General features: G+C 39.1%; 1 protein-coding gene across 1 annotated transcript in view; it reads right to left on the reverse strand.

Moving 5' to 3' along the window:
- Positions 1 to 2,350: 2,350 nt before the first annotated feature.
- Positions 2,351 to 15,213, reverse strand: part of LOC135226596 (uncharacterized) — a 281,929-nt gene continuing 269,066 nt past the window's right edge. The window contains 6 exon segments of the mRNA XM_064266291.1: positions 2,351 to 7,436; positions 9,741 to 10,041; positions 10,587 to 10,744; positions 12,000 to 12,206; positions 12,526 to 12,757; positions 13,850 to 13,955. Of these exon segments, the coding sequence (XP_064122361.1) occupies positions 3,142 to 7,436; positions 9,741 to 10,041; positions 10,587 to 10,744; positions 12,000 to 12,206; positions 12,526 to 12,757; positions 13,850 to 13,955 (5,299 nt within the window). The 3' untranslated portion in view covers positions 2,351 to 3,141.

Raw genomic sequence — 15,213 nt, forward strand, 5'->3', positions numbered from 1 at the left:
TTCCATAAGCATCTTTAGCAATTCGATTATTATGCTTATAAGGCAATTGCCGGCTCTCCGTATATTCTGAATAAGTACACCGAAAGTATATAATATATATATATAATATTATAGATAGAGATATATATATATATATATAATATATATATAGATATTATATATATATATATATATATATATATATTATATATATATATATAATAATATATATATACAGTAATGAATCGACAGGTTATTTTTTTTACTAACATATTTGTATTTGTTACAAATACTTATTTATTGCCTTCTCTTCTCGACTTCTTCACACCTTTCGAATTTTTGTAGGACTAATGGTTAACGTTAACCTCATTCCAATATAGGAGTGGAGTAGGGGGTTGGGGTGGGGGATCCCAGGCCAACTCGGCGCCTGTTGCTCGAGGAGGCTAATCCAAAAACAGCGACCCGAACTTGGGATTAAGCAGAGAAGACGACTTGTTGTTATTAAAGAACTGCAATTCTTTAACAACGCTGGAATACGTGAGAGAGAGAGAGAGAGAGAGAGAGAGAGAGAGAGAGAGAGAGAGAGAGAGAGAGAATGTGGATTCTAAATTACAAGGTGTTTTTGTGGGAAAACAACTTTGTCACAGTAGGTTATTTTTATCTACATTTTAAATTTTCTTTTTATCAAAACAGCATTTTCTTCAGCTTCAACAGTTTGGACTAATTTAGTACATTTATATTCAATCTATACATCGCGAATATCTTGCAGTATTCCATCCACTTTTTTTATCTGTTGGGGAGCATACACACATAGTATCTACTACTACTCGAAACAGTATGCAATGATGCTATTGAATACCATCTGACCTATGCAGCTTCTTTGCTTCACATTTCATTACTGGAGGGGCGTTAGCCGTCTGGTGCGTCTGCCTGAAGAACTGTAGTACTACACCTCCCGGATTGGAGACGAGAAGCACTGCCTCCACCGGGAAGCATGAGGCGACTCATCCTCCAAAAAAACCACAGAGGCGTCCATCAGTCCTGCTCGTCGCCGTCGTAGCCCAGAATATGAGAGCACAATTCCGGTGGAACTAAATGAGAACTTGAGCTACTTTTCAAAGTCTACTCTGATCAGAAGTAACTGAAAGCTTGAGTGCGTGCCCCTGCGGGCACCATTGATTAAGGCAACTCAAACATATGAACGACAGAAATCAAATATATCTTTGTATGTGGACGGCTCTATAAGCTAATATTTCCCCCCCTTTTTTTATTACATATTTATTAAATATATTCCGTAGACTATTCCAAGCTGAAAAATACAAAACATTCATAAAATCTATATAATTTATATATGTACAATTACACTTCTGTTTTATATTGGCTCAGCCAAGATTTTCTGTCATTTTTTCCCACTAAATTATTAAGGCTATGGAGCACACAAGAGAGAGAGAGAGTAATTCCTTATTACACAGTTATTACATCATCATGCACATCCTTGTAAAAAAATCGCTGCAACAATACATTCAGACGCTGCTGATCTGGCAAATCGGTTCCGGCATTTTTATTTTCCTAAGTTTAACCTCAGATAGAACGTATCGCAAACTTGATTTTGCCTATTAACAATGATTTAAATTAATGATTAAAACACGACTTGTTAAGAATGGCCTAGGGTGATCCTGCTTGAGAGTGTCTCAAGTGTTATGTGTTGACTCTGCGTTCTTATATTAGCGAGTCAGTTACGACTATCGGAGTCAAAACGCAATCTGGTTAGATACTTGCTCCCTTGTTGGTGAGATATACATACATACATACATCATATATAATATATATACTATATATATATATATATATATATATCATATATTCTATTATATATATAATATATATTATATATATTATATATATATATCCTTGATGGGTGAGCGATATACATGCATACATATATAAATAAAATAAATAAATATAATATATATATATATATATATATATATATATATATATATAGTATATATATATATATAGTATGAATTAGTGGCTTACCTCTGAAAACACTCCACAATACGAGGCCGAGTCCTCAGAGGGCAGGCAAATGTCGAACGTAAAAAGCAAGTACCCTCGCAATATTTTTTGGACGAACAACAAAGTTGCCATAAGTCAGTCATTTTTTTTTCCGTAAAGACGATGTCATTCCAGATTATATAACAAGCGTGACATTCTGGGTTTTGATACAACGTTGGTAAAGTATTGCACTCTTGATTGATAGTCACGACACAAAACGATGAAACTGTCACCACTGTCCGACATTCTTTTTCTCTCACGTTTGAAGAGACTCGCCGTCCACATTTATAGTTTTATCATGAATACACAGAAAACTCCACGTGTATCACATTAATACATCTTGATCCTTACATCTAGCCATGGCACTGAACACTGACTGTGTGAAAATACAAAAAAAAACAATAAATAATAATAATAATAATAATAATAATAATAATAATAATAATTGGAACTATATGCAAAAAGACTACCAGTCGTGAATGAAGTTCAAACAAAACGTTACGTTTGAACTTAGGGATTTTTTTTTTTTTAAAAAGACATCCGAGGACTTTACGTAAAAAAGCTACTCACAGGAATTTACACTAGCTATGAAAAGGATATGGTAAAAATAGATGAGCCTCCAAATAAAAGGACTAACTGAAACTTCTGTAACAATCAGTAAAAATAATAACGAGTGCTGGTGCAGCTTACTTTGTGATAAATTTTTACCACACATATTTACAAACATACATACATTTTTTCATATAGATAATGAACAGGACTACTACATGAAATACCGTGAAAGACAATATACAATTGAACATGAGATGTGTTAATGAGCTTCATAACAAAGACATTAGCAGCTATATGAACTTGATAACTCAACATGAACAGCAGTAGGAGATAAACTTTTTTCAGGAACCCAGAAAATCTGAGTAAGTGATCCCTATGAATATACTCTCTTTATCAGTAAGATGTATTGCATGACTATTTAGCTCTCTGCTAAGCACTAGCATTTTTCTATCCTCTTGTAGCCCCTTATGAAGGAGTAATCAATTGGTTTTGATTTGGTCTAGATAAAACAAGTATTTGTCTGGATAATAATTAGCATGACAAGAGGCCCTACTACGTAGGCGAGCTACCAGGTGTTTTGCTGGGACTATACAGACCAAGTTTGACAGCCACTTCTTTTGGAGGCTTGTTAATGTTTCTCGTTGGGAATGGGTTGAACGTGATGGGTCTCGTTGGGTTATCGAGATTGACACTGGAAGATCTAGATAATTTGGAAGGCTTTGTAAAAGATTTTGTGATGCCGCAGCTCTTCACACTGATCTCACTCTCATTACTTGAGTAACTGAATTTTGGCTGCATGGGAGAAGATGAAGAGCACCTGTAAGATTTTACTGGGGACGTCCCTCCCTTTTTAACCTCCTTCTCATTTTCTCCAGCGGGACTGGAAGCTGCCATTCCCGAGCAAAATTCACTCGACACAGCCTTTGATAACTGAAGAGAGGCCATGTGGTCACTGCTGGGACTGTGGGAACTTACTGAAGTTGTGTTTGCAGTTTTAAGAGGACTTTTCTGGTCGTCACTCTTCTCTGATCTTTCCAGAAAATCTCTAACAGCAGTGTCCCCCTCACTAATACAGTATATTCTAGAATCTTCTAGTGATTTTTGTTTCAGGATTCTTTCAATAATTTCTGTGTTTTCTTTGACTAGTTCCTGCAGTTCTACTTCACTGTTCCTTCTCTTTCCCATTGATTTTTTCCCAGCACCAGCCTTTTTCGAACAGTGCTTTATAAGAAAACAGAAAACATCTGGATCAAGTGTGACATCACAGTCCAAACTCAAAGATTTTACACCTCTCCACAGTCTCTGGCGGATTGCCTCTGAACTAAGATCTTTCCCATTAAAGAGGTCAGTTTCAGACTCCTCAAGGATTTTATCATCATCATTGTCTTCTTTGCTACAGGCCTCTGTTTTATTATCATCATGCTCTAGTGGTGGGCCAATGGCTAAGGAGGATAATCTTCCTTCCAGTGATGTTGACAGGGATTCCCCTTCCCGAACAGTAATAACTGGAGACGCTCTTCCGAATGATAAGTCCAATGATGGAGATTTTTTACCATTTTTCAAGGGCGAAGATGCACCTGTATGAGTAGGTGAACCAGCTCTCTCTGACGGGGTTAAACTGAAAATTTTCAGCTCTTCTAAAGAAATATTTACATTTTCTGGCGGTAATGATATAGAAGATACATTCCTTATATGACTCAGATCTATTGGCAAGTCACCTAAGAGTTTACCTTCTAAAGATGGAGAGCTATCATTAGCACCATCTCGTGACTGACCAGGAATTCCTGTGGACTTGTAAGTCATTGCAGGTTCTTTGATATCCTCTGATTCTTGGGAAATGTCGCTTCTTGTGTTACCCAATACAACAGATGTCTGATCTTGTTCAGAATCAGTTAAGCTATCAACTGGAAAAGATAATGAAAATGTTTCTTTGGGCAACTCTGATACCAATTTGACAGTGTCTTTGATACTAGGCGAATCTGGTTTCCCTTCTAAATCTGTAGGTAAATCACCACAACTGTCGGCGTCTTTTTCAGAAGGGATTGTTTCTTTGATGATAACAGATGGTGGGGTCTCTTCAGGAGTCACTTTTGTCTCGTAGGCCAAATAGGTTTCCTTTGTTTCCCCTGATGAAGAACTTACCAACACTGCATCATCTTCCTTCATGTAAGGAAGTATCGAGTCTTTTTTATCACAGAAGGTTGGAGATTTTGTTTCAACTGATGTTTCTATGTTCTCACTGGATGGCAATTCTTCTGTGGCATCAAACAATAACTGATTTTTAAGTGCAGTAGTCTTCTCAGAAGACAGTGTTTCATGGACATCTTGAAAATCAGATTTGTGTGAGTTCACATCTAGTATACTAAAGTCATCAAGTGAAGAGCTTCGAGATGTTTCATCATCTTTTTCAACAGGTAATGATATAGCAGATTTAACATCAGGGGTTAAGAAAGAGAACAAAGGTTTAGAAACAGCCACTGGTTCATTTACTGTTTGTAATTTTGATTCTTCATGCACAGAATCATAAAGGGACAATGACCCAGACTCCTTTTCAGGTAAGGAACTACTGCTAATGTTAGACAATAAAGGTTTTTTGGACATTTTCACTAGCTCATTGTCTAGGGACTGACTGTTCATCAATTCTTCATCAATGGAAGATACTCTTCCTCTGTCAAGAAAAGCTAAACTTCGTTCTTCAATGGTTACTTGATTTTGATTTAGATTTGCTATTTCATGGGCCTTTTGGTACACAGAATAGTTGATCAGACCTTCCTCTTGAGAATGTGGTACTGTCTCTGTTTCATCTGTGTTCTTGTCTTCATCTTCAGAAACCCTGCTCAGATATTTTGTCCATGGTGAAAATTCATTGGCTGGAGATATTTCTGTCTTGATTACACTATCTGTTGAAGTTGATGTTTGTATGTTACTTGCATTAAGGGTTAGAACTGAACTAACAGATATGTCCTCATCAACATTCATATCTTTTTCGGTATCCTTGTGTATGAACGATAAAAAATCCTTGTCATTATCTGTTGCCAAACCATTTGGCAATTCTTTCTCTGGTGATATAGATTCTGCAACTTTTGTGCTGCTCTCTCTTTCAGATTTTGCAGCTAGAATATCCAATTCTTTGCTTGCTTGTGCAGAATCAGTTTCTTTGGTCAAAGCATTAGAAATGGCAGTGTTATTGTAAACTACATCTGATAACAAAGTAAGTTCACTGCCTGTCTGTATGGTCGTCGCAGGTGACATTTCTGAGAAGAAGGGCAGAACTTTTGGAGATTGTGGGGCAGAAGTTTCAGAGGTCTTAGAGTCTGTTAAAAATACAGAGTCATCTATTGTTGATGCAAGTGAAGGAAACCAAGTATCAGTTTTCGAAATGGCCTCTGAATACTCTTCCTCCAAGACAGGTGATTTACTTGATGAAGATTCAGTGTTAATGCTTTTAAAGTCGTTCTGGAAATCAAATAGCTTTGTTTCATCTTCTATGCCTTCAGCTTTTTTGGCTTCTTGTAACTCAGAAAAGAGAGATGAAAAACGACTAGTTGATGTGTAGGGAGCAGATAATGGCACATCTACATGATTTAAGACACTACTGTAATCACTGATTTCCCCCTCATCTAAAGAGAAGGAATGTGTTTGTCCATTAAGTGTTTGCTTAGACGCTTCATCGTCTGAAAACAAAGTAGAACTTGGTGCGTCTGCTTGATCTTTTAGTGAAGATCTTGGCAGAATTTGGGGATCTCCTATTTCAAAAGTCAGTCCTCCATTCGTTTGACTTTCTGGCAAACTGATACCATTTTCATCTTTCAAAACTTTGAAAGACTGTACAAGGGGAGGTAATCCTGAATGAATCTCAAAAATATTGCTTTTTTCATCTTCAAGAGTGATCTTAGGAGACTTTGGAGGTGTGTAATGCACATCTTGAGTAGACTCTGATGAGGTTACTGGTGGTAATTTAGAAAGACCCCATACTGGTGGGCCTGAATGACTTGAAGCAGTTACTGGTGAGAGAGAAGGTGATTTGGCAGGAGACTTTTCTGGAGATATGAAAGGAGAACCCTTCGGTGACGGAGACTGAGAATGCGAAGACTGAGATTTTGAAGGTGAAGCTGTAGGTGTTGGGCCTACAATGAGAGAGGATTCCTTTTCTGGGATGGGTGAGGGAAAACGTGGTATTGGAGAGTCGACTGGGGATTTTTCCGGAGTGACGTTGTGCAACGTTGAAAATGGGTCAGTGGAGTCAGCTTCAGATAATTCTGATGTATTTTTCATATTGTCCGACTTTTCTGATTCTTCTTTCATGAAACTAACATCACTTGGGAAGGGTATTCTGGCTATTATTTCAGCTGCAGTTAAACTTTTGCCAGCTAGAAGATCCTCTAATGGTATGCTAAATGTGGCCTGAGATTCTGGGCTAGGTTGGTATGTCCATAAAGGAGCATCTTTCGATTCCTGAACACATTCTGAAACTTCTTTGTTGTTTTGTGACTCATCATGAACTGAAACCGTATTTGCTGGCCCTTCATCAAAGGTTGCCACAACTGCAACACTATCCAGGGGTACTGGAGCAGGAGGGGGCTCTTTCTCTGTCTGTGTTTCTAGCACTGTGTCCTTTGGTGTTTCCGAAGGAAGCACATCTTCCTGTTCTTTGTTGATCTCGTCCTGTTCATGAAGACGCGACTTTCGTTCCTCGGAGGCCTTTCCATTCTCAAGAACTGTCTCAAGGCGAGGTGAGGTAGTGGCAGGTCTGGGTTCACTCGCAGTGTCAGGTTCGAGGTCACTAAGCTTGTCCTCTTCCTCGTCGTCACATAACTCCGTTGAAGTACTGCTCCCACCATCGTCATCTGGAAGGGAGGAGGAGGAGGGATCTTCTGAGTAATCTGAACTGAGAAATTCTACTTACACGAAACACGCCAATGCAGAGAAATGACTCTTATTAATTCAATTTTTTTATCATTCATGAAGGAGTAAGTGGATGTGTCCAAAACTTTAGATTCATTAAATAAAATGGATAAATCCGAGATGTGTACTCATTCGTGGGGGGAGTTAAATGTTTGCTTACACATGAAAGACAGTTCAAAATCCTATGCATCTGCAAATCTATATATCTTTCTTGATGGAAGATAAATATGAAATTTCTAACATTCTAAAACTGAAGACTGAATATCTCTACTAATTGAAGATATTTCTAAAATTCTACGGACATTTCTCACATTCTAAAACTTAGAGAAGACTGAATATCTCTACTAATAGAAGACATTTCTAAAATTCTAAGATACTAATAAAGATTCACAATTTCTTGACTAAAACAGAAGTATGATGGGAATTTTCAGACAGCGAATCCGAATGTCTTTCGTAGGGTAGGAGAGAAGTAGAAATTCCCAAAATTTTTGAGATTCAGCAAATTCAAAACACCTTTGTTCATGGCCGCGTAATGCATACACTTCCTTTTGTAGAATACTTCAGTTAGATGTTAATGAACTCGGCAATAACTTGAAGAGAAAGGGTCTAAATTCTCCATGGGCACTACAGGTTTTGAATATGACCTGCTTGAATATGATAATTGGTCTGAAATCATGGTTACCAGTTTCTTCACAATTTCGGATCAGTACTGTCAACACTGATCATTCGATAGCCTCAGGCCAGGTCTGTTCAGATTCAAGACACTCAACGATGGACGATGAATGACGGGGATATGAAGAAAAACATGAAATCTGTATTTATTTGATTCGAAAACCTACTTTTCCTCCGACTTCACAAAAGGCACTGTCAGCATAATTAACTTGGTCGTGCTTGACATACGAGGTCAACGCACTGCTGCCGACATTTCTGAATACAACTGAAGGTTTTTTTTTTTTATCTTCTAGACATCAAATACTCCCCGAACGTTTTGGCTACTAAATTCTTTACGGAATCCAGCATATTTCGCACCCGTCATGGTAGCTCTTCTCACATTTACCGGGTAAAAATCAGAAAGCCAGATTGCTAGGTGACCGGTTTCGTTCCCTCTACTATCAGGCTTTGGAATTCGCCTCCAGTCTTAAGTTTTCTGTAACGTTCATAATAACCTTTAATCCATTAAGAGGTTAGGCAATCGTTTTCTTCGAGATCAAGCCACATTCTTTATCTCCCCCATTCTCTCTTTCTTGTTTCCATTCAGCCAATCTCTTCGAATTTTGTATTTGAGAAATGTATATTTAACAGCGCACGACTCCAAAGAGATCCAGATTCAACAAGACTTCAAATCGGAGAAAAGGGAATGACATTAGTGTGATATTCATCAAAAGATAATTATTATGCTGTGCATTTACATATCTTCAGCAATGCATGACTAGCGCAATTCCCACCATTAATTTGCCCGTAAACGATAAGAGCTTCTTACCTCTCATTCCAATTCAGTTTTCCCATGTACTGTGATGTTTTAATTAGCGAGAAAAGGGAATGCAGTACCATGAGGGAGACTGTTAATATACAGAAACAGCTGACAGCAAACAAGCGCTACTTTATATGTTGCATGATCATTTGATTGGAAATCCATCACTGCCGCAATACTTCTTGCACTTTTTTGGCTTCGTGTAACTCAGAAAAGAGATGAAAAACGACTAGTTAACGCGCAGGGAGCAGATAATGGCACATCTACATGATTTAAGACACTACTGTAATCACCGATTCCTCCCTCATCTAAAGAGAATGAAAGTGTTTGTCCGCGGAGTGTTTGCTTCTGGTGAGGCAAAGGTGAGAGCTACCTTGAAAGTAACAGAGGCCAGAATGTATTAAATGCCTTCCGCCTCTCACCTGGACATCTAAAGCTGAAAAAGAGTTTCCTATCTAGCAAGAGGGATGATATTCAAGCTAATCACGTTTTCCACCAAATCTGAAAATTCACAAGGAAAAGTGGAATCTTCCTTATTATTATTGATCCCTATACAAGGGAGCATGATCCAGATCTCTTAAGCCTTGTCCACACTAGCGGGCACTGTCCGACGGGCAAACACTATTCCCATAACCCGTTCCACTATACTGACTGACAGAGTATGGAGCCAGAACGATGCAATTGTCTGGTAACACTGCTTCAGAAGCGAGAGAAAATATAAACAGCTTGATGTGCCCGACGGGCATGCCCGCTAGTGTGGACAGGCCATAATTACCCATTTCGTCTGGAACTCCGAGAGTTCCCGAGGAGAACGTTGGCCCTTCCAGAAGTTTCACTCCGGAAGGAAGAGACGCCCTTCGGTCTCTTCTCGGGGTGTCTTTCCAGTGCAAGGTCTCGACGACTTTGGGAGGGACGTCAGAGCTGCCGCCCGTTGGCTGTTTCAGATTCTGGTTTGGTGCCTGAGGTCCCCCTCCAGCAGAGGCCGCCGAAGGAGTGGCAGGAACCAATGGCTGTTTTGTCTGGGCTGGCTGTTGACTTTTTCTGGTCCAAAGGGGTTCGCTAAGTTTTCTCTCCGCCTGAAAAAAGAAAGAAAAAACAACGGATGTTACTCCACTAAATTCACGAAACAAGAGAAGTGCTCAATACAACTTGGAATGAGATACCTGAAATCATGATTTCTGAAGCTTATTTTATGCGATTATGCATAATGCATAACTTGTGTTAACCACTGAGTGAATGAGATTGTATTTTATCTTTACAATGACTCTTGGTTTCTTAGACTTGATTTTGGTACTTTTCTCTCCTCCAAGATACTGTCCTTTGGAAGAGAAAGCTCACCTTGAAGGAACGCATGCTCTCTAAAATGCTCTCTTGGAAGAAGAAGAAGAAGAAGAAGAAGAAGAAAAAACGAAGCTCCATAATCTTGGAGGGATTCTGAATAATTTTTTTTAAGGTTCAATGGCTAAGGTAATTCGCCAATGGCAGACCATAGTGGTGTTGTAAAGGAAAATGTTTTATTGTCTTTCATACACACCTTTTCAGTTGAAAACAGTGAAGAAGAAAAACGCTGAGAGAGAGAGAGAGAGAGAGAGAGAGAGAGAGAGAGAGAGAGAATGCTTACCTTCTTTTTCGGCTTGATGACCGGGATCACCCCTTGAGGAACAACCCGACGTGTCTTGGAAGTAAGAGCTTTCTTCCCCCTCAGGAGGTGGTTCATGGTGAGAGGGGTGGACTTATGCCCACTTCCTACTACAGCCCCGCCCACTCGAAGCTGAGATGCTGCAAAAAAATAAAAGAGAAAAAGATACAAATTGTCAAGACACCGTCTTTATATTAATGAAGCAATCTGCTTCTCATAATAGGGCTTCATTGAGAATGACTCATGGACCCTCTGTCTCGAGAGACTTCGATCCTCGGCACTTTTGAATGAGCTCGTCGTTATTCAGTCATTTGGTGAAGGAAGCTGAAAAGCAATATCCATCTTCCTTCTCAAGGCTACAACCTTAGTCCATAAGTCGAAACACTTCAGTTTATAGTTAACTTTATTTTAATCTGAGTTTTTATAAGATGCAAACACACACGACTTCCATTTTACCGAAGGGATTTGGGCTTCCTTTCTCATAAATTTCCCAATATATGTTACCCTGCTATCTGCTCACTGACCTTGTGCCTCACAGGCGACTGATAGCAGACTGATCTATGTATCCTTCATTAGCGAAGTTTAAATGAAAAATAAGCAGGGTGAAATGAAACACAGGAAAACGAAAAACATAATGGACAGCTGTCGGTAGACCTCCTAAATATGTTCAGAGGGTTTGGGACTGTGCATCACTATACCTATGCTCTGTTTTTTTCCATCTATCCATCCGCCTGTGGTGGTTTTGTATGGTAACACTGCGTCCCGGGGTTTAAATAGTTACGGCATGTGTAAGTTTTAGGTAAATAAAAGGGTATCTGGGTGTACATTTGCAACTGAAAAGTGTTTTAATAATTTACTGTATGCGAATTACACCGTTAATATTCGAAATAGGATATTGTTATTATTGTTGAATGTAAGCTGAATGTAACTATCTAAAGCACGGGACGCAGTGTTACCATAAGCAAACACCATAAAACAATCTATGCAAACAAGTTGATGAGCTGTCACTCACGACTGACAACCAACAAGCAAAGAGAGGTGGAATAGCTAAGCGTGCAACAAATCTGAATACTTCAGAGTTCTTTCATTGGAATGAAAATAACCTAGTTCATCATGAATTCGAAGAGTTTATGAACCTTAGATAAGTCTACTTCACTCGCTGACCACCTATTGTTGTTTTTGCTCATAGAGCCGCCCGTAAAACTGACCACCTCTGTTGCTTTCTCAAACCACACTGCGGCCCACAAGTACTCAAGAGGTATTTGGGATGAGGTTGCTAGTACCTGGCAATTGTTAAAGATTTCTCATTTCATTATTTTGGGGGTAACGCGGAGGGGGGTGGGGGGGAGAGGCCCGAGAGAACAGGTGAGAGTGAGCGCCTAAAATAGAACTTACTGGTGAGAATAATGTGAGCTTGTTTCTGCCTTTCTCTTAGGCGGGCGTACTGCTTCTTGAGGGCGGATATATCGAGGTTTGGGCGGGTGAGCTCCCTCGGGGAGTCGTGGCTGTGGCGTGAGGAGGGGATGCCCAGAGGAGGGAAGGCACTAGGGGATACAGCTGCCCCTCCGCTGACGGGAGAAGGTCCTCTGCTGCTTTCGATACCTGCGGGGGAATTGGATTTAATGAATAGGCCAAACAAAAAATGTGGAGGGGGGAAATGGATTTGGACAGAGTGATGAATAGGCCAAACAAAACTTGCCGTCAGATAAATGCATGAAAGATTAAGAAATTCATCAATACACGGACAGTAAAGAAAACAAAGAGATGAATATGAATGAATAAATAAATTCATAGATAAATAAAAGAGGCAATGCCAGTCTGGACTAGAAGTTTTATGTTTTAATTCTCACTATCTTCACGAATACTGAGAGAGAGAGAGAGAGAGAGAGAGAGAGAGAGAGAGAGAGAGAGAGAGACTTACTTTTCCTAAAGATACCAGACAAGCCGAAAGCCGTCGCCACGGCTATCTTCTGGTCGTCGTCCTCATTCTCATCAGATTCGTCGTCGTCGTCGTCATCGTCGGAGTAGAAGAGACGAAGGCCTCTCTTGGCCACGGACGACACCGACTGGGTCCACGGCGTGATGTTGTACGTGTATTTGTCCCGCAATTCCGCCAGGCCCGGGAAGGGAAAGGGCGCCATCCCCACCACCGTCTGCGAGAAGAAGAAGAAGATCAAGAAGAAGAAGAACACGGATGTGAATTTTGAAAGGATTTGGATGTTGTCTTAAGAGGGAGAAGATCTGAGAAAAGATTCGCTCTGTGTAATGAGTAAGAATTCTGCACTCATTCAGATAGTTACGGTTTAAAAGCAGATGAGTGAGAATTCTTTACTCATTCAGATAGTTACGGTTTGAAAGCAGATGAGTAAGAATTCTTTACTCATTCAGATAGTTACGGTTTGAAAGCAGAGTGAGAATTCTTTACTCATTCAGATAGTTACGGTTTGAAAGCAGATGAGTGAGAATTCTGCACTCTAGCAGACAGATACAGTTGGGAAGGAGATGAGTGAGGCTTCTGCACTCTTTCAGATAGTTTACGGTTTCAAAGGAGATGAGTGAGGACATATGGGATGAGGATGCAAGGACCGCACCCTGACCGATGGAATCAGAGTTATCTTGGCGTTTACTCTTCTGAGGACAAACCAAGCGAAACAACTTGCGTTATTACGAATATCTGTGAAACTATCTCTCTGTCTGTCTATATTATGTTCATATATATCATTTTGAGTTTTTTTTTATCATAAGGCATTTTTCCCTTCAGAGAGGGCAGTAGGAAACAGGAACAGCTATCCGGATTCTCATCAATTCCTTAGGGATGAGGTTGATAGCGTCACGCCCCTTTTTCCAGACACCAGCAAGAAAATGGACAGTGAAATGAGAACCTCCAATTAGTTAGTTGTGACAAAAATTTGATGACTACTGAGTTGGCTTTGGCTGTCCATCTGAACTTCTTTCTTTCCGCTTTCTGATCTCAAAAACTTCTAACGGTAGAAGGCTGCAAATTGGCACGTTGATCATCCACCCTCCTATCATCAATTATATCAAATTGCAGCCTCAGTTATTTTCTTTATTTCTGGCAACGATATAGGTCAGGCCACCACCCGGCCGTGGTTAAAGTTTCATGAGGCCGTGGCTCATAGAGTATTATACCGAGATCACCGAAAGACGTGTAAAAATAATGAGAAACTCCGAATTGATGATTTTGTCGAATGAATGAAAAGGAATAAAGAAGATGCTGATTTTACCTGCACAAGTTTGTTGGCATCGATGACTCCTGATGTCAGCATGTCCCTGGTGAGGGCCCCCATCACAGTATAAAACTCATCGGCCGAGTGAACCTCCAGGATTCTCCTGCAGAAGGTGATGAAGAAACTCAACATTTGATTTGTAGAACATTTACATGCATTCTCACATTCGGAAGTCGAAATCAACACACTTCGTGAACATTATTATCAATATATTAAAAAATGTGTTCGCATACATAAACACATTTGTACAGCATGAAGAAAAATATATGACCACGCTTCCTTCATTAAAGAATTTACTTGCCAAAATTCAGTAACTATTAAAAAGTCTTTCCAATACAAAAGAACCACCAAAATCAATTATTTAAAAAATAAAGTCAGTTTTAATATGTAATCACATCGATACCATTCGACTTGTATTCTAATATTTCACTTACAATTTTATTTACTTATTAATGTGTTCATTTATCTGTTTTTTTTCTCTAATAACTGACCTCTTCTCTCTTCATTTCCCATCACCTTCTGTTACTTCTTTGGAAGCTTGAAATTTAAGACAGTGGCCCCTTTGGTGGGCTTGATCCATATGGATAGGGTTCACCTTCTGACTAATAATAATAATAATAATAAATAATAATAATTTTCTCCTAACTGTCCTTTTCGTCAATGGACCTTTTTAGGAGAAAGGCTTCATAACAATGATAACAGTAATAAAACTTACTGAGAAGAAAACATACATTCAAATATTAAAAACAGCAGTCATAAATCGAATTATAAACTATATTTATTGTAAATAATCTTCACCGAATTCACTACTTTCGATGAAAAAGAGAAAAAAAGAAATAAAAATAATACAATATAATAAATAAAATAAAATGAAACTTTCCATACAGCCAAGTATTGTTTCTCCTGATGGTTATTCTCATAACTGCTGTAAATTCGGAACAATTAGAAATACATGAGAACCATTCCTTTTATCATCATTATTAGCACATTTCCGCAGGTGAAACCTATTCACAAGGAACAAGCACACCAAAGGGGCCATTAATGACTTGAAATTCAAGCTTCCTAAGAATATTGGTTTCAACCTCCTACCGCTAAAGACCCAACACTGCAACAGTAACTGATCATAATACAAAGCCAGTCATTTTTTTTTTTTATCGGCCTGGGGGAGCCACGACACTAACCACTATACCAGCGGACCAGCTGGACCTCTTGATACATAAAGAGTTTGGCTCCTGTACAGAGGTTCTACTCTCACCAAAATTGTCCGTTCATTTAAGAGCACCAATGATGAAACTTTTAAATCATGAAAAGTTGGTTATGAGTAAAATAGCAGGTGGTTATTTCGTGTCGAGATTTGGCAA

This window comes from Macrobrachium nipponense, chromosome 14 (assembly GCF_015104395.2).
Source record: "Macrobrachium nipponense isolate FS-2020 chromosome 14, ASM1510439v2, whole genome shotgun sequence".
Lineage (NCBI taxonomy): Eukaryota > Metazoa > Arthropoda > Malacostraca > Decapoda > Palaemonidae > Macrobrachium > Macrobrachium nipponense.